This window comes from Capra hircus, chromosome 10 (genome assembly GCF_001704415.2).
Source record: "Capra hircus breed San Clemente chromosome 10, ASM170441v1, whole genome shotgun sequence".
Taxonomy (NCBI): Eukaryota; Metazoa; Chordata; class Mammalia; order Artiodactyla; family Bovidae; genus Capra; species Capra hircus.
In genome coordinates, this window is record NC_030817.1 from 82,502,663 (window position 1) to 82,523,389 (window position 20,727).

General features: G+C 36.4%; 1 protein-coding gene across 7 annotated transcripts in view; it reads left to right on the forward strand.

Moving 5' to 3' along the window:
• Positions 1-20,727, forward strand: part of MYO9A (myosin IXA) — a 241,476-nt gene that overhangs the window by 167,088 nt on the left and 53,661 nt on the right. For 4 of the 7 annotated variants that reach the window (XM_018053556.1, XM_018053558.1, XM_018053560.1 and 1 more), the window contains 8 exons: positions 1,452-1,562; positions 2,412-2,534; positions 4,428-4,577; positions 5,351-5,670; positions 6,379-7,986; positions 11,557-11,656; positions 12,173-12,388; positions 18,514-18,626. In XM_018053556.1, the coding sequence (XP_017909045.1) occupies positions 1,452-1,562; positions 2,412-2,534; positions 4,428-4,577; positions 5,351-5,670; positions 6,379-7,986; positions 11,557-11,656; positions 12,173-12,388; positions 18,514-18,626 (2,741 nt within the window). The remainder of the gene's footprint in view (positions 1-1,451; positions 1,563-2,411; positions 2,535-4,427; positions 4,578-5,350; positions 5,671-6,378; positions 7,987-11,556; positions 11,657-12,172; positions 12,389-18,513; positions 18,627-20,727) is intronic. The other 3 variants (XM_018053561.1, XM_018053562.1, XM_018053557.1) reach the window with 2 other exon arrangements.

Here is a 20,727-nt window from a genome sequence, read left to right on the forward strand (position 1 = left end):
GCAACATTCAGAAAACGAAGATCATGGCATCTGGTCCCATCACTTCATGGCAGATAGATGGGGAAACAGTGGAGACAGTGGCTGACTATTTTGGGGGGCTCCAAAATCACTGCAGATGGTGATTGCAGCCATGGAATTAAAAGACACTTACTCCTTGGAAGAAAAGTTATGACCAACCTAGACAGCATATTAAAAAGCAGAGACATTACTTTGCCAACAAAGGTCCATCTAGTCAAGGCTATGGTTTTTCCTGTGGTCATGTATGGATGTGAGAGTTGGATTATAAAGAAAACTGAATGCCGAAGAATTGATGCTTTTGAACTGTGGTGTTGGAGAAGACTCTTGAGAGTCCCTTGGACTGCAAGGAGATCCCACCAATACATCTAAAGGAGATCAGTCCTGGGTGTTCATTGGAAGGACTGATGTTGAAGCTGAAACTCCAATATTTTGGCCACCTGATGCGAAGAGCTGACTCATTGGAAAAGACCCTGATGCTGGGGAAGATTGGGGGCAGGAGGAGAAGGGGACGAAAGAGGATGAAATTGTTGGATGGCATCATCGACTTGATGTACATGGGTTTGGGTGGACTCCGGGAGTTGGTGATGGACAGGGAGGCCTGGTGTGCTGCAGTTTATGGGGTTGCAAAGAGTTGGACACGACTGAGCAACTGAACTGAACTGAACTTACAGGATCATCAGCAAAAACTATTTAGGAAGATAAACTGCTCTTAATCTTGGACTAGTCATAGAAGATCAATCTGTCAGCTCTCAAGGCAACTGGAAGCTTATAGAGTGGGTGGTTTCTGAGTGAGATGGTGGGTAAAATCTTAACAAAAATACACTCTTAACTATGTATAAGTAGGTTAATCTTGTTACAAATTTTATAGTGACTAAAGATGGTAAAGCTGAAGCTCCAGTACTTTGGCCACCTCACGTGAAGAGTTGACTCATTGGAAAAGACTCTGATGCTGGGAGGGATTGGGCGCAGGAGGAGAAGGGGACAACCGAGGATGAGATGGCTGGATGGCATCACGGACTTGATGGACGTGAGTCTGAGTGAACTCCGGGAGATGGTGAAGGACAGGGAGGCCTAGTGTGCTGCGATTCATGGGGTCACAAAGAGTCGGACACGACTGAGCAACTGAACTGAACTGAAACTCTGTGGCCTGTGGGCAGCAACATTTCCTTTTGAGTTCTGAGGGCACTTTTCTTCTGCAAGTAGTGAAGCCTGGAAGCTTGGTGTCTCTTTTTTTCCCTTTAGTCAGGCAGTCAGAACTTTTCTGAAGCTACCAGTTGTGGAGGTAAGAATGCCTCATTGACTCTGCTGTATCTTAATCAGACAACCTCCAGTCAGTTCCTAGATATTCAGAATTTAACTATACTTAGAAAACAAGCATAAATTTGGAGATCTGTTCTTCTGGGTTAACCCTTTTCTTGTTTGCTTTGTTTTAGTTACCGTTAAGGTTCAATGATGCCTTGGTGCTTAGACAGCTTCGGTACACTGGGATGCTGGAGACAGTTCGAATTCGCCAGTCAGGATACAGCTGCAAATATTCTTTCCAGGTTATGCTTTTATAGTGATATTTAAATATATATGTACATCAAGTAAATTAGTCCTGTGTCTTGCTTATTTTTCATTTTTGACTCACTTGTTTATTTCTCTTAATTCTCCCCATTCTGTCTTTCACATACAGAATTGAAGAGGGATAGAGAATACTCGTTTCCATTGACTGACAGCAATATCACTAAACTTGTGTTCTAATAGATTCCACTTCTTGGCTCTTCTCATTTGATCTGAATGTTTGCTTTTATAAGTTTACTCATAACATGGCAGTTCTTCACAGTGATTACTCCAGTAACTGAAATACTATAATCAGAGCAATCTAGTTCAAAAGAAATGATCCCTTTTGATTTTCCCTAAAGGTTTCTCAGCAGAGTTATCTTTCATAGTATGCTGCCAACAAGGCTTTCAGCTGTTCTCATGGGCTGCTGCTGATATGGGTATAGAAATTATTTTGAAGCTTTTCAGAAGCTGAGCACATCTTTACTGTTGAGGGAAAGCTTTATTTTCCATTATAACCTGAAATAGCTGCCACCTTTCCTTATTTTTCTGCTAAAAATTTCAAAACCTTATTAACTAACTTTTTCTTTGGTCTTTAGTATAGCTTTTTCAAAGGGAGAATTAGTTTCTGTCCTTCTTTTCTTCTGCTTTGATAACAAAATATGTAGAAATCTCTACCCCCCATTTTGCTAATTAATTAACTTCTTGTAATATTTTAAATTAACAGGTGATTTCTTGGTTTCACCCTGTTTAATGAGACAGAAATCAATAAAAGGACAATTAACTTGTTTGGGATCTTGTTTGCATATAATTCTCTTGTGATTTTACAATATTTTCTTTTCGTTTTTCAGGATTTTGTGAGCCATTTCCATGTACTTCTTCCCCGAAATATTATTCCATCCAAATTTAACATTCAGGATTTCTTCAGGAAAATAAATCTTAATCCAGATAATTATCAAGTTGGAAAATCCATGGTAAATATAATATATACAGCCCTTGTCCAAATTGAGTTTTATGTTTTTGTAGGCAGCAGTAGAGACAACACAAACAGGAAGAGCAGGCTTGTGGCCACAGTGGGGGAAGGAGAGGGTGGGACCAACTGAGAGAGTAGCACTGAGACGCATACATTATCGTATTAATGTAAGATGAGAATATTAATATAGATTAAAATGACCAATTAATCTAAAATTAGATAGCTGATAGAAATTTGCTGTATGACACAGGGAGCTCACATCTGGCACTCTGTGATAACCTAGAGGGGTGGGATAGGGTGGAAGGTGGGAGGGAGGTTTAAGGAGGGGACATACGTGTACCTATGGCTGATTCATGGTGATATATGGCTGAAACCAATGCAATACTGTAAAGCGATTATCCTCCAATTAAAAGTAAATAAAGAAAAAAAAGATTATCCAATATAAATTAAAGTGATACTTTATATTCTTTCTTTAAAAAAAAATAATGGCAGTCTTTGCCTAGGAGAATGTTGATAAGAAAGATAATGTACAGGATATTATAAGTAAATTGATTAGACCAAGATTTTTAGTTAATGAGATGGTCAGTATTAATCAGAGTGCTTATGTGCTGCCTATAATTTTAACTGCTTAAAAAGCATCTTTCTAGGTATTCTACTGTAATTTTCAACTCAGTTTGCCCAAAGTGATGTTAGCCAGATTCCCTTACTGTCTTTAACCAACTGCTCTTTTTCTCTGTTACCTTTCTTGTAGTTTCTAGGCTAGAAACCATAATCATATATGGCTTACCCTTCACGTTAACCTTTTTACAAAAATGTTTCCATTGTTTTTCCTTACAAATGATTCTTACATCTCTGCCTTTCCCTACATTCCTACTGTTTCATTTTAGTTCTGTTTCTTGCTCTCACACATTTCTCTTATAGTAAACAGATCCATCATCAATATCAGTCTGTTATTCCATGTAACTCACTCTGCCCTTAGTATCAAAATCATCATCTTCATACACTTCTTTCTTTATGTCAGTTTCCTGCTCAGTAATAATCACTCAATAACCTCCTGATTAAACATATTTCTCTTTTTCAAGAACCTCCATGTTGTGACTTCATACTCTTTAATTGTTCCATGGTCCCCAGTATGTACATTTATTCTTATTTGCAGCTCCTTGTTTTGCTCAGGTAGGGTCTTCTGTCTCTTGCCATTGATAGCTTACTGTTTCACTCAGGGGGTTTCTGATACCTATCTGTGCTTTTTAAAAATCTTTTTAAAATTTTTGACAAAAATGGGAGATGGTGAACATGTTTCTTAGTTTGATTGTGATAATCATTTCACAGTGTTTATACATGCATCAAAACATCACATTGTACATCTTAAATATATACAGTTTTTAATATCTATCTGCTCTTAAAGTTGAGATGTAAATCCTGTTTCCAGAGGGGTGTCTAATTTATCTTTGTATACCCCTAAATTCCTAAAGATTTATAATTGAATGAAAGAGTGAATAAACAAACTGATGAATATCTTTGGGCAGCAAAGGAGCCTTTGATGCATACTGGATTTTAAAAAGATGGTTGTTATTTATCACTATTATAATCATTGGCTCCTGACAGCAGTGAATTTCCCCAGGGAATAATATATCACAATCTCTGGCACTGGGATTTTTGTACTTCTGCTCACCTTTCCAGTTCCCCTTCTATATTCTAATACATCCTTTCCAATTTGAGAATGACTGCTTTGACTAAATCTTAGAAATATCAGGACTACTTGTACATGTCTGCTGCTGTACCTGTTCTTCTCTAAAAAAGCTTACCACGGGAATCATCACAGGAATGATGATGCATTAAATACATTTCTCATTTCTTCTTGAACTGTATTCTTCATCTTTTTCCCTTCTGGTAGGTGTTCCTAAAGGAGCAGGAACGACAACACCTACAGGATCTGCTTCACCAAGAGGTGCTCCGCAGGATCATATTGCTGCAGCGATGGTTCAGGGTCTTGCTATGTAGGCAGCATTTCCTCCATCTGAGACAGGCATCTATTGTCATCCAGGTGGGAAGTAAAGGATTCTTTACATGAGATTGGCCAGTTTATTTAGCATGTGTTTTAGTAACTAGAATTGTTTTATTGTGAAGCATTTAAATAAGAATGTAAATTTCTTCAGAGATGCGAATGTGTCCTACTCATTTCTTAATTTTCATAGCAACTAATGGATTTACCTGGCAATACAATTTACTGTTAGTTCATATATTAATGTACAGTTGAAATTAAATTGAATTTATAGTTATAATGTTTTGTGAGGTATAATTAGGAACAAAGGAGTTATGTGCCTTAATTTCTGTTAACAGTTATTTTTAGTTTTCTTAGTGATATTTGAGAATGGTACATATATTGTTATAATTATTCAAATTCATATTTTACATTTATCTTTTTATTTTCTCCCTCATTGACAATTGTTTTCCATAGAACCTTTTCTGTTTGTGCAAGAAAGTCTTTAATATCTTAATCTTGGAAATGTATACACATTGACCCATTAGTACTGGCAAATTGTAGGTAAAAATATAATGGAATTTATTAAAATTAATTTGTAGGGCATGAAATTATCAAAAACTTAAATTATTTTAAGTTGTATAATTAACTTCATCAAGGTTATATTATCTAAAATTGTTATTTTCACTGATCATATCTGGAAAACATTTTTTTACTTTAACCACCCACAATTTAGCTGTTTAGCTACTTAATCTCTAGTTACGACATAAGAGATTTCTTTTTTCTATGAAAACGTGTTATATGATACCAGTTTTATTATTTTGTCTTCCCCACAGCAATTCTGGAGGAATTACGTACATCAGAAGCAAGTCAGAGATGCAGCTGTGCAGAAAGATGCTTTACTTATGGCAAGTGCAGCCACTCTTCTGCAAGCTTCCTGGCGTGCTCACTTACAGAGGCAGCGGTATTTGGAGCTGCGGACTGCCGCCATCGTCATCCAGCAGAGATGGAGGGAACACTGTCGGCGGAGGCACTTGGCTGCTATCTGTATACAGGCAAGATGGAAAGGCTACAGGGAGTGTAAGAGGTATCAAGAACAAAGGAACAAAATTATCCTTTTGCAGTCACTGTGTAGAGGATTCAGAGCAAGACAAAGGTAATCTTCATTGCCATAATAATTAACTCCTCTCTTCTCAAGTACTTTGCTTATATGTCTGCTCTAACATTTGCCTAAACTTGAATTAGAACTGCTGCTGCTGCTGCTGCTGCTGCTGCTAAGTCACTTCAGTTGTGTCCGACTCTGTGTGACCCCATAGACGGCAGCCCACCAGGCTCCCCCGTCCCTGGGATTCTCCAGGCAAAAACTGGTTGTGTACAATTTCGATCCCCCCAGCGGTTTTAAACCACATTGTGCGGTTTATAATATTGAATTAAATTGGATTGAAAACCTACATGGTCTATGGTTATAACTGCTAAGAATTAACTTTACACTGGGTTGAATCCTTAAAAATTGGCAACATTCCAACTGTTTTTACTTTCAGAAACTTCAATTTCATTTTTAAGGTTTACCTTAAAATAAGATGTTATTAAAATGAGAGCTTTGCTTCTGAGTTAACTTATGCTTTGATTAGAGTGCCCAGTTAGGAATAATATACTTAATAAAACATCATCTCACTCATAGAAACAGAATTCTGAAATATGCATCCATGTTAAAGAAATACTTAATATTATAAAAAAATTTTTTGAGACTTTTTTTCACTTTTTAAAAAATTCTGAATAAACTTTTTCTCTCCGTTTGTAACCAAGAGATATCTTTAACCATTTGGGGTTGTTTTTTTTTTTTTTTTTTCCTGTTTTGTTATAGATTTAAATCTCTGAAAGAACAAAGAGTAAAAGAAGCAAAACTAGAACTTGGATTGTCAAGTATCAAGCCATATGGGACTCTGGAAATTCACGGTTCAGACCCTTCAAAATGGGAAGATTCTTCATTTGACAGCAGAGTAAAAGCCGTAGAGGAATGTAAATCTGTGATAGAGAGTAATCGAGTTAGTCATGAAAGTTCCATGGACTGCTTGAATGAGTCCCCAAACAAGCGACAGGAGAGAGCCAGAAGTCAAAGTGGTGTGGACTTGCAGCAAAATGTGATTGTAAGAGAAAGACCCAAGTCCTTGGAAGATCTCCACCAGAAAAAAGTGAGTCGGGCCAAGAGAGAAAGTCGGAGAATGAGAGAACTAGAGCAAGCTATATTTAGCTTAGAATTGCTAAAAGTCCGTTCTCTTGGTGGTGTGTCTCCTTCAGAAGAGCGTAGATGGTCTACGGAACTGATGCCTGAGGGCCTTCAGTCTTTACAGGGCACACCTGAGAGTGAAAGCTCACAAGGAAGCTTGGAACTTCTGAGCTGTGAGGAGAGCCAAAAGAGCAAACCAGAGCCCTTGATTCTAGATGAAAGAGACTTGCCGTTTGTGCCCCCTGAGGTATCTCGCAGTCCCGATTTTGATCCACAGGACTATCCTCTCAGTGCCGCAAGTGAGACTAACCACACATTGACTCAAAGGGGGTCACCCTCTGACTCAGTGCATTTAAAGAATGGGGCTACGAAGGAAAAACTGGTTTGCAGTTCTGAATCTATTACCTGTAAACCACAGCTGAGAGACCCCTTTGTTTCAAATAGTTTGCCTACATTTTTTTATATTCCCCATCTAGACCCACTGAAAACGAGCTCCCAACTAGACACAAGTGTCCAGAGAAGCAAACTATTGGAAAGTGAAGAAACGCTTCCATCTCTTACTTTGGATATCAGCAGGGAAGCTGGAAAGTACCACCTCCCAGGAGAAAATCAGGTTGTTGCTTCTTTGAATACAGATTCTTCAAATGCTGTTCTTAAGAAGTTAGAAAAGTTGAACACTGAGAAGGAAGAAAGGCAAAAGCAATTGCAGCAGCAGAATGAAAAAGAGATGATGAAACAGATTCGCCGACAAAAAGATATTTTAGAAAAGGAGCGTAAAGCCTTCAAGACAATTGAAAAGCCAAGAACTGGGGAGAGTTTTCTGATACCATCTTTCCATCAGTCAAAGCAGAGAATAGAGAGACCATCCTCTCTATTCATCCTGAAAACCCCAAATAAGGATGAAGAACCCAGTATGGCTGGGACTCCGTCAGTAACTATAAAAGATTCTGTTCTTGCCCCAAAAGACAGCCCCTCTGCTCACTTACCCTTGAAGGACCGACCTGTCACTCTGTTCTTTGAAAGAAAAGGAGGCCCAGGCCAATCTCATACTGTCAATGAATTATCCAAGGCAGACAGAATGTCCACCCAACTGAATGTTGCCTGTAAACACTCTCATAGTCGCATCTCAAAGAGAGAACACCTTAGGCCGGCTCAGCCTTGTAGCCATAAATCTGATGACCCTTTCAGAGATGGAACTACTAAGGCCATTTTTTTCACGCCAAAGGAAAATATGAGTAGTTCCATGTAAGTGAAGTGTTTATTTCTATGTATAAATGAGAAACTTTTTGGAAATTTTCATTAAGGTGCCTTGGTCTACCTCAGTTATTTGTGTGGGTGCTACTCAAATTAGCCATTTTCTGTGTTAAAAATTTCCTGATTGTTGACTACACCAGCCACCTGAAAACTGGATATAATTATACCCTGGGAGTCTCTGACTAAGTACAGGCAGCAGGATTTTTAGTTCCCTCCCATTAAGGGAGAAAGCATTTGTGGAGAGCCATAGAGTGGCTGGAAATGCCGTAGACATTCAGCAAATGCTGGTTGCCCCACAGTTATTAGGTGTAGCAGTCCAAGCTTATTTGTATCAGGCTTTTAAATTAATGGGATTTGTGATAGCTGTGGCCCTATTTATGGTCTTCATTAATATCTTTGTACTTTTTTGAGGGGGGCGGATAAAAGCCACATAATATTTACCATCTTGACCATTTTAAAGTGTACAGTTCAGTAGTGTTACCCATATGCACATTGTTGTGCAACAAATCTAGAACTTTATCTTGCAAAACAAATTCAGTTACCTTTGAAAGCAACTCTTCTTTTCCCTTTACCCCTAGCCCCTGGCAACCACCATTCTACCTTCTGTTTATAACAATGGCTACTTTATTTTAGTTTTATTTTCGGCTGCGCTGCAACCAGGGATTGAACCTAGGCCCGCAGTAGTGAAAGCTTGGAGTCCTGACCGCTGGATAGCTGGAGAATTCCCTGTGACTACTTTAGATACCTTGTATAAGTGGAAGTTCCTTATACTTCTAAGTTTTCTTAACTAGTGGTAGCTGTGAGAAAGCATTTAAGTGGTACATAAAACAAATTTTATAAAATTTAAAATATTTGTATTAAGCCCAGTTACACAGTGGATTCTTTCAGTTCTTATGGAAGAATATCACTATTTAAATGAAAGGAGAGCTATATCTTAGGGCTAAAAAAGTTAAATTTCATATTAACTGTGAAAATAACTTTCTCATCAAATCCTGAGCTTTTTAAAAAATATTTCAGTCTTTAAAAAACTGCATACAGATTTTACAGAAAATGGGCAAGAGGTCATTGATACTTTATTTTTCCACGAAGAATTTTTATATCATATTATAAAATGGAGTTGGACTACATGACAGCTTGAGATCCTAGTCCTGCCCATTAACCTGTAGATTGTCTGTAGCATATAAGCCCATCAGAAAATGTTAAGAACATATTGTTTTCTGCCTTTCTGATTTAGTTACGTGAGGGATGTCTGTGTGTGTGTGTATATAGTTGTTAGATCCATGAATCTGTTTTATAGAAGACTTCAGTTCAGTCACTCAGTTGTGTCTGACTGTTTGTGACCCCATCGACTGTAGCACACCAGGCCTCCCTGTCCATCACCAACTTCCGGAGTTTACTCAAACTCATGTCCATTGAGTCAGTGATGCCATCCAACCATCTCGTTCTCTGTCGTCCCCTTCTCCTCCTGCCTTCAGTCTTTCCCAGCGTCAGGGTCTTTTCAAATGAGTCAGTTCTTTGCATCAGGTGGCCAGAGTATTGGAGTTTCAGCTTTAGCATTAGTCCTTCCAATGAGTATTGAGAACTGATTTCCTTTAGGATGGACTGGTTGGATCTCCTTGCAGTCCAAGGGACTCTCAAGAGTCAAAAGCATCAATTCTTCGGGGCTCAGCTTTCTTTATAGTCCAACTCTCACATACATACATGACTACTGGAAAAACCATACTCTGACTAGATGGATCTTTGTTGGCAAAGTAATGTTTCTGCTTTTTAATATGCTGTCTAGAGTGGTCATAACTTTTCTTCCAAGGAGCAAGTGTCTTTTAATTTCATGGCTGCAGTCACCATCTGCAGTGATTTTGGAGCCCCCAAAAATACAGTCTGTCACTGTTTCCACTATTTCCCCATCTATTTGCCATGAAGTGATGGGACCAGATGCCACGGTCTTAGTTTTCTGAATGTTGAGTTTTAAGCCAACTTTTTTACTCTCTTCAACTTTCATCAAGAGGCTCTTTAGTTTTCTTCACTTTCTGCCATAAGAGTGGTGTCATCTGCATATCTGAGGTTATTGATATTTCTCTTGGCAATCTTGATTCCAGCTTGTGCTTCCTCCAGCCCATCGTTTCTCATGATGTACTCTGCATATAAGTTAAATAAGCAGGGTGACAATATACAGCCTTGACGTACTCCTTTTCCTGTTTGGAACCAGTCTGTTGTTCCATGTCCAGTTCTAACTGTTGCTTCCTTACCTGCATACAGATTTCTCAAGAGGCAGATTTCAAAAACATTAATCATACTTGTGAATTACTCCTTTTATCATTTTGCCAAGATACAGTCTTAACAGCTACTTGACCTAGTTTACCTTATTAACAACTGTTTATCTTAAAAATGATTATGTATTAGATTGTTTGCATGAAAGCTTAAGGAAAATCCATACTTCACACCTTCTCATTCTGTAAGTAATTTTAGAAACATTAGCATTTTATAGAATTGTAAATGTTAGTGTTTCTAAGTTATCTATTCAGTTGCCACATGTTATAGATGAGGTCACTGGTGCCCTTGGACATGAAATGACCTGGATAAGGTCACATAGTTAGAAATAGCTGAGCCCAGAATTTGAGTTTCCTGATTAGAAATCAGCATTGGGTGTCCTGATTAGGAAGTAACATTAGATTAGTGTTCTTTCTATGCCGTAGGGTGGTAAGTGCATCATAGTCTTCATCTGGTTAGTAAGGGAGAACAAAAAAGAAATCATGGAGAAACTTAAGAGAAAATGCTGTGAGTTTAAAAGTTAATCAGAGTAGCTAGGTGCTATCAAAGATCCTGTTAATAGTCCCTCTTTTGGAGAACAAATCAAAGATAAATGACTCAGCTGTGGCAGGAGAGATTTGAATAATCAAAAGGGAATCTTTTAGGACAACCTAGGATTGCTGGACTTGATTTTATAGTGGTCAGAAAGGGAGGTCTCTGAGAAGATTTTAGTTGTAAGAAGGGTGTGTTTAGAGATTATTGTACAAGATAACCTAGGCCTTCATGGAAGACTTTGAATGCAAGGGCAATTAGTCTGCCAAATGATATTGTAAGTTAATGTCTACTTTAAACTCAGAAGTATGCTAGAAGGTAAAATATGATTTTCAGTGAGTTTGTAGTCTTGCTAAGAAGAGATGAACAATATGTTACTGATAGATAACAATTTCTTACTCTGTCAGTGTTGATTTTATTCTGTACAGCCTCAAGTTTTAAAACTAAGCCAACAGATAAAAGTTGCAGAGAGATTTCGGAAAGAAAACTTGTTTGTCAATAGAACCGTCTCCCTATAAAGCAAAGTAATGAGATCCTCATCACTCGGTAGCTACTTATCAGGTGTTTTATAATGATGAGCGTGTAAAGACCCCTTCTAAGACTAATTCTTAAGATTTGTGGACTTAGTATTTTCCCTTTCTCATCATCAAATCCATTTCTTTGACCTGGCTTGTTAGACTATATTTCATGCTATCCTTTTAAGATTGCTGCCATGAGTTATCTACTAGGAATAGAAATGTAATCCTGTTGTTTCATCCGAAGTGTCACCACGGACGCCTTGAACAGTGGAAATCCTCAACTCCAGAAACAAGATGAACCAACTTGGAAACCTGTAAAGTTAACTGGGCCGGCCCAAGGAGAGGTAAGTGTTGAATTTTGGTTTATTTATCTTCTGTGCTAAATAGGTGCATACTGTTTTGGAAATTACTGTTCTTGTAGTTAGAACACTTGATCTACTCATTTACTCCCAAGTGTTTATAGAAAAAGAAGCCGTGAGTTAAGTCTGTTATACTCAGAGAGGAATACTTCAGGCAGGGAAGGATGCCTACAAATCCAGATTATATTTACAAAAAAGGAATTCTAAAAGAAAAGAAGGCAATTTATGCAGGTGACTTTGGTGACTTATTATGGCAGTGAAAGATGACTTCCTTGGCTATGGAGAAGAACAGTGTGGATTTAGCTTCCATTCTTATTCTTTGTCCAGAGTAATGAATATGGATTGATTTTGGTTATGGCTGTCACTTCTAGTGGAAAAGGCATGGGGTGGGAGGGGATGTTTCAAGAAATTCATGAGCTCTTTGATGTCTTTCATTGGCATCATCTCCCAAAAAGCCAAAACAAAACATTGTTGTGTTATTTGTTTTATCATTTGGTCAAGCAGGTTGCCAGACCGGCCCATAAAAAGAAAGCTCGAATGGCGCGGACGCGCTCCGATTTCTTGACTAGAGGTACTTTTGCCGATGGGGAGGGGGATACAGAGGAAGATGATTACGATGACATTATTGAGCCCCTTCTCTCCCTTGACCAAGCTTCTCACTCTGAGCTAGGGCCTGCACCCAGCCTGGGTCAGGCCTCTCACAGTGACTCCGAAATGGTAATTTTACAGCAATATAAGAAAAATAGGCAACAAGCAAATCTGATGGAAATAGTCTTTGCTAATCTAAAGCTAACCTTCACAGCTTCTTCTCCATATAATGGTTTGTACGTGGGAAACCTCAGTGAACACAGCAACTAGAGCTAAAGCTTAATTTAACAGGACTTGAATTAAGGGCGCTTTAGCAGTATATGTCAGTTAAATCATAAATTAGGCAAAAAATAATAAAATTATTTAACTTAGCACTAATGTAGAAGCTTTCTGTGTTGTATCTTAAAAGTTTCTAGAACAAGAGCCTCAAACTTTTTTTGTAAAGGGCCAGATATTAAATATTTCAGATTCTATGGGTCATACAGTCTCTGTCGGAACTAGTTACCTCTGCTGTTGTAGAATGGAAACCGCCGTAGGCAAGTGAACAAAGGTACATGGCTGTGTTCCAATAAAACTATTTACAAAAACACTCAATGGGCTTTATTTGACCTGCTAGCCATAGTTTCCTGATCTCTCTGTGGTCTAGTGAATAGAGTATATGTTAAATAATCCAGTAGCTTTTAACTGAAATAGTATTCTCTCTTTCTGTCTCTCTCTCTTTTTTTTTTTTTTTGCATTTAAACCTGCTTCCCCTCTGCATTTTTTAGTAATACAAAATAAACATGAATTTTTTAAAAATTTAATGAGAAATGACAAAAATACCTTCCTGGACCAACCCAGCCAACTAAAAAAGGCTGTAGATAATGTGAATTTGTATTAATCACAAAGTATAACATTAACATTATGTTTAAATAAAGCTGCATAAATAAAATAGCTTTTTTATCATATCTCAGCCCAAATTAGGTACATATAGTTTGATAAGTTTGAGTGTATTTATGGATATAAAGTGTTTGATTTTGGAATTGGCCTGGAAAATACAATAGGAGTACCCTGTATGCCTACTGTGTACTAAATGTTATCACTGAGGAAGTAGAGTGATATGCATTTTATTTCCATGCATATTCTTAATTAAGTTTAGTCTCTAATGTTCTTCTGTAGTATCTGTTCATTATGGGAGGAACATTTTAGGATGGTCTTCTTTTGACTCATTAAATATTTTATCAATATTCAAAGAATGGCTTTAAGCTGTTCGGGGGCTTCTCTGGTGGCTCAGATGGTAAAGAATCTGCCTGCAATGTGGGAGACACAGGTTTGTTCCCTGGGGCGGGAAGATCTCCTGGAGAAAAGAATGTCTACCCGCTGCAGTATTCTTGCCTGGAGAGTTCTATGGACAGAGGAGCCTGGCGGGCTCATGAGGTCACAAAGAGTCCGACACAACTGGGAGACTAGCACTTTCACTTTTTTTTTTAAACTTTCAGGCTGTTGGTGCCAAAGACCTAGTTAAGTTCCAGAATATTCTCATTGTCTTTATCTTTTGTTGGAAGATAGACCCAGTTTTTAAATGATAATATGGATATTCTAAAGAAGAAAAAATAAAATAACCAACAAATAGAAAAATGCACAGCCAGTTATCTAATTAGACTAATGAATCATTACCCTGAACCAAATGGTAAAAGTTGCTCAGCCTGTATGTTCATTAATATATCTAGTTAGAACCAAAGACTTCTCTTCAGTGTAGGATTAAATAACTCCACTTTGGAGATGGCCCTATTTTTGAGTTATAATTATTGAAACGCATTCTATCATATGCTTTTTGGTTGAAGATGAAATTATGTAATGGAGCAAACTAATTTGAATGAAAAAACACTGCTGTATGTTTCTAGTATAAATAGGGGACATACTTAAATTATTCTCCAGTTTTTATTAGTTGAAGAATTTAGCATTTGTAATTGCTATTTTGTTCCTGAGAGTTTCCTTTGATACAAACCTTAGTCCTTTTGGTGGTAGAATTCTTTCTGAGAACTTACTGAGATGAACCAAGAAGCTGGGCTTTCTGCTTGGAGCGTTCAGCCCCTCTCAGGGTTCTATCTGGCAGTCTTTGCCTGTGATTCTGTTCACCTGCTTGACGGTCACTGCATGCCAGTAGTTGCAGAGCACCCTCCTGCACAGTGTGTTAGTCACCTCTCCAGCTTCCTCACTGTCCTTGTGTTTCATCACTAGCTATTTTAGGAATAGGTTGTGGTGTTTGTTTCTGGTGGACACTTGCATGAAGAAGCTTTGCTTTCTCTAGACTATGCTGACAGATACTTATCGGGGTTGGGGGTGGGAAGGGTAGGGACAGTTTTAAAGTATGTTTCTGTTTATCTGAAAATATACCGTGTTCTAATGTTATCTGATATTGTGAAAATGAAGACTAATTATTTCTAACTGGAATCTACTGAATTATCAAATTCTGAATATCTTCAGGGTTGTAAATGGTCTTGATTTTATGGGCACATTATTTTTTTAAAAGCTGGTTAGTTTATTTTTTTCTGGACAAAGTGACTTAGTAACTCTGACATTTGCTAAGAAGTGTGTCATTCCTCAAGGAAGGAATCAACTGACCTTTCCATTGTGAAATAACTGATCCTAATGAGATAGAAACAGGTAGATATGAATTCCTTCAAGGGAATTTGATAAGCATTACCTCTGGAGCTGACAAATCGGTAATTAGTTGTTACCTGCAATGAAGAAGTGGAAGTGAGAGTAGCAGTTTCTATCTTTATGACCTTGGTTTTTTTTCCTACTTATAACTCTGCCATTTGAATAACTGTTTAGTCTCTGTATGCTGTTTTCACGTAGTTTTTATACACACCATGTTGGTTTTTACCCAAGAACAACAACATATTCTGCTAAGCAGCATTTTGAAGATAGCTTTCATATAGCTTTTTATTTAGTCTCTGAAGATTGTGGATAGTGAGTTAATAAAATCATTTCTACCCCTTATTTGTAGGATTGATATAGGTAACAGAGTTTTCTCTGTATAGTTTCTTCCACCATTCCCTACACTTTCAACAGTCATCTCCATGGGTCTGACTTTATCTCCTGTATCATAAAACTGAGTTTTCATTTTCAGTCTTCAGTACAGAAGAATTACTGTACTTCTCACCTTCCTATTTTTGTTTGTATTTCTCTGAGATACTCTTCACTCCTTATCTGTGTTGAATTTTCCTTCTCTTTACTCCACAGAAAACTGCCAGAAAAAAACCCATTGATCAAGCACAGCTAAGTGTGTTAGCTTATTTTACAGTAAGCAGAAAGTCACCTGGACTAGGTCTTAGTAATTTTTCAGAAAGGGGAAGTCAGGAAAGGATATTTATAATATTTTAAGACCTAGGCTAGTGATTTTGAGGTGAGTGTTGCAAGTTGGGAAACTGGTGAATTGAACAGTTTATGCCATAAAATGTTTAGATTGGTAGCCCCAGGACAGCAGCTTACTGCATACACTTATTTTTACTTATTTTTAGTATTTACTTATTTTTTAGCATACTCTTTTCTATTGTATTTTGTTAAATTTCTTCTAGTCTGTTAGGGCTCTCTGGTTTTCAGTTTTGTTATTCAGATTTTCATTAATTTTTTTTTACCCCCCTTTGGCTGTACCTCTCAGCTTATAGGGTCTTAGTTCCCTGAACAGAGCTTGAACCCCTGGCCATGGAGTGAGATCCTAACCACTAGGCCACCAGGGAACTCCTTACACTTAGCATTTACATATGTATTTTATTCCCTCCCAGAAGTCAGAGGACAGAATTTTCCTATGAAACTATCTGGGATTGGTACTGTTTTGTAGCATAAGTTCCTCTATTTCTTCTAGGAGAATTAGCCTTTAAAGCTTTCTGTCTAATAAGGTCAATTTTGGCAACTATTTTTTTCCATTTCATTGTTCAGATTTACTTGCATAGGGGTCTATAAAGTAGTCTCATGATTTTAAAAAGTTCTGTTTCAGTGGTTATTTCCCTTTTGTCAGTTCTTATTTCATAGATTTTTTTTTCCTTTACCTAGTTATTTGTCTATTTTGTTAATTTTTTACAGAGTAACAGGATCTGGTTTTATTTATCATATATCTTTTTTCATTCTCCACTGATTTCTGTTTTTACCTTATGTTTATTATTTATTATATTTTCTTTTGGTTTACTTTCTTTTCTAGTTTTTGAGTGAATAATTTAATTCATTTATTTTTACTGATACAGGTTTTTAAGGCTGTGAATTCTCCTCTGGTCACACTTCAGATGTATCTCACTTATTTTAATGTGTAAAGGATTTATTGTTTTTAAGAAAATCTGTAATTTTAGTTTATATTTCTTTCTTTACCTGAAACTTGTTTAATAAAATTTTTTTTAGTTTTCAGATGAAGAGCCTTTTTGTTTTTAAATCTTTGTTAGTTTCTGGTTTTATTGTATTCTGGTGAAAGACTATTTATAATGCTTCTGTTTGATCAAATTTATTGGTATTTTCTTTGTTACTTAGAATATGATCAGTTTTTATGAATGTTCCACGTGCATTTTTAAAATTGAAATATATGATTGCAATATTATGTTACTTTCAGATATACTATGTAATGATTTAGCCATAACAATTTACATTCCCACTAATAGTAAACGAGGGTTCTCTTCTATCCATATCCTTGCCAGCATTTGTTACTTGTTGACTGTGTGTTTGATAAGGTGTATTCTCTATCCAGAGTATAAAATTTCAGTATACATCCATAATCTCTACCTTACTGATAATGTTATTTGTCTTCTATATCCTTATTATTTTTTATCTGTCTTATATCAAATGAATGTTAATATCATTCCTATTACTCATTGTGAATTGTACCTTTTAGTATTAAAAAGTGTCCTTTGTCAGCTTCCATGTTTTTTTGCTTGAATTCTACATTAGTAATATCACAGCCTCCATTTTCTTTTTATTTCCATTTGCCAAGAATACTGTTGTTTGTCCTTTCAACTTTAGCCTGTCTGGATCCTTTTGTTTAGAGGTGTGTTTTTTATACAGTATAGTTGGGCCCTGCTTTGTGAGCCAAATTAAAAAATCTTTCCCTTAGTAGGTGAGTTAAATCTATTCATGTTTATTGATGAAAGTGAGAGATTAATTCTCAACTTGCAATTTTGTTATTATGTTATGTTAAATTTACTGTGTTCATTTTTTTCTCTTTTATTTTTTTAAATTTCTTTTGATGTTTAGCAAACATTGTGGTCTTGTCTGTTGATTGTTTACTTTTATATGTAACTTTAAAAAAATGCCTTTAATATTTTAAAATTTAATCAATAATACTCTAATTAGTCATTTTTAAATGAGTACTATTCTTACCTATTGTGACACAACTATTGGTGAATTATTCTAGTCTCTATTCCCTTCTACTCCAGTTTTTTTAAGCTTTTATTCCTACTTTGTCAGAATATGTAATTTTGTATACAATTCTTTCACCATAGTCCCCACCTTTGTTTTTGTCTTAGATCTACTATTAAATGTATTAAATTATCACTTCAAATATTTTGCAGAAGTTTCCCTGTTTGTCTCTTGGTTGGACGAAGCTCTTCCCTTAGATTACTCAAAGGGCCATCAATATGGAATTCCCTGAGATCTTTCTATGGCCTTGATATTTGAAGGGACATCTTGGCTACATATAAAGTCCTTGATTCATATTTTCTTTTTCTGAGTTGTTTGAAAGTGCTATTTTATTATTGTCTTACTTTGTTTGTTATTGTTGGTAAGTCTATTGCCAGTCTAAATCTCTTGCCCTTATAAGTTATTTGATCTTTTTACTTGGCAGACCTTGAGAAGTTTTTCTTTAAAGTTTAGGCTATGTCTTTAAGTTGATAATCACTGATTAATTATCCTATATATCTAGATTTATCAGGTCCTGTATCTTTTGTCCCTATCTTTAGATGGTTTTGATTTTTTTCTTACTTTTCCATTTGATATTCCTTTTTTTCCATTCACCCTACATGATATTGTTTGCTAAATTGTCAGAAAACATGAGCTGGTATTTCCCATTTAGCATTTTTATTGACCCAAGTGCCCTTTACTTTGGATTACTGTTTGAACGTAATGGAATTTTTAGTAGGTTCTTTTATTTTAATGAATCTCTGAGTAATATGAATATTTTTGTGTGTTTTTAATAGGTATAATTCTCAAATAATTTATAATCTGAGTTTTAATTACAGTGCTATGATAATTACTTGGTTTTAAAGTCTTTACATATGTAATTATTACAGACATCACAGCGGTTTTCTTCAGTTGATGAAGAAGCAAAGCTTCATAAGACCATGTCTCAAGGAGAGATTACGAAGTTGGCAGTGAGACAGAAGGCTTCAGAGTCAGATATAAGGTATAAAGCATACACTGAAAGTTAATAGGGGTAAAATAATTCTATTTGCTAAATACCGAGCATCTTTATAAAAGCATAATTCATAAAGCAGCTATTGATTTTGAAAGTTTTAAATTCATTTTTTCAGCAAATACTAAGCACCTACTCTGACAGAAACAAACAGTTCAGATATATATAGTAAACTTTGTCTTTTTATATGTTAGCACTGTGATTTGGGCAAAATCTTTCTTTTTTTTTTTGGCCACAGTTTGGCCTGTGAAATCTTAGTTCTCTGACCAGAGATCAAACCTACACCCCCATGCAGTGGAAATGCAGTCTTAACCACAAGACCACCAGGGAAGCCCCAGGGCAAAGTCTTAACATCATTATATGACTTAGGATTTTTGGTTGTAAAGAAAAGACATTAGATGAGATCAGAGTGAAAATATTTTCTGGTTTTGGACTTAAGTTCTGCTCTAAGTGTTGTAAAAATATAACTGGAAAAATCTTTCAGGAAATAACTGTTCTTTTTAGGAAAGTATATGAAGTTTTTATTTATCAAGAGTATGTCTTTGTCCCTTATTGTATTATGTAAGACAATTGGGTCCTCACTGATATCAGGTCTTCCCTGATATTGAATATCACATTGAATTATCTATCTGGTTCATAACCCTTCTCAGTGACTGTAGAGTATAATCCAAGGTAACCCAAATCTAGAGCAGATTATGCTGGAGATGAAAGTTTGAGAAACAAAATATAACATAGTAGAAAAATATACAAGTGAAGATAGCAGATTAAATATATAAATTTAATTTCCACATCCTTCTAAAATAGCCTATATATGACAAAAGCAACAGCAGCAACAAAGCAACAGGAGACAGAAATAATAAAAATGTGGAATCCAAAAGGTAAATAGACAAATTTTAAATGTCTTAATAGATAGGAGAAAGCTGAATCTTTCTTGAGAAAGAAGCATCTGACTGGCTGATCTTCCCAACCCTAGCAGAAAATAGGAGAAAATATTTTCTGGAAAGGATAAAACAAAAGATTTCTGCGCTTAGAGGTAACCAGATATACTTGAGGATTGAGGTACATATTTGGAACCAGGGGGATTTTATGAATGTCTACATACTGAATGTTAAGATCCCCCAGATTTTATTGTGTATTCAGCTCCCATGTTTCACCTACCCTCTAAGCAGATGATTCAAAGAGTCTTTGGGACTTTGGTCCAACCCTCAAGAAAAGACCTAAAGATATTGGTATCAGCCAGATAACCCTTCAAGGGCAACCACAGCTTGGAAGCCCCACCAATGCACACTAGAACTTCCAGGCATGTGAAAGTGAAAGTCGCTCAGTTGTGTCCAACTCTTTGAGACCCCATGGACTACAGACCATGGAATTCTCCAGGCTATAATACTGGAGTGGGTAGCCTTTCCCTTCTCCAGGGACCTTCCCAACCCAGAGATCGAACCCAGGTCTTCCGCATTGCAGGCAGGTTCTTTACCAGCTGAGCCACAAGGGAAGTGTTTCCAAGTATGATCACCACACATTTGAGGAAACATCTTAAATGAAAGAAACTAAAATTAATGGATAAAATATAACTTGGAAGAAATAAACTATCCAGGGGAAAGAAAGCTTTAAGACAAATACATAAAACTATCAATAGATCTTCTGCATAAAGAAATACAGCTATATTCATTAAATTAAAATAGTCGAAAGGGAAACATCCATAATAATAAAAAAGAGCATTTGAAAATTGAAACTACAATAGCATAAAGAAGTTCAAAGCATGAGAAAGAAAGCTGATATCTCTCAGAAATTTGAACAAAAAGACAAAGGGAGAGAAGAGGCAAGAAAAGAGAAGAAAATTAGAGGAGCAGTTTAGGACATCCAGTGACCCACTTATAAGAACTCTGAAAAGATAGGACAAAGAAAATGGAGAGGAGCAAATCATTAATAAATTCAGGTAAATGTCACAGAATTGAAGGACTTGAGCTTCTAGATTGACAAGGCTCAACATAATGAATGAAAATAGACCCATACCAAAAGACATGTCATCATACAATAGGAGAGACAAAAGAAATCTCCATTATGATCCTAAAAGTAGCTTTACAAATGATGG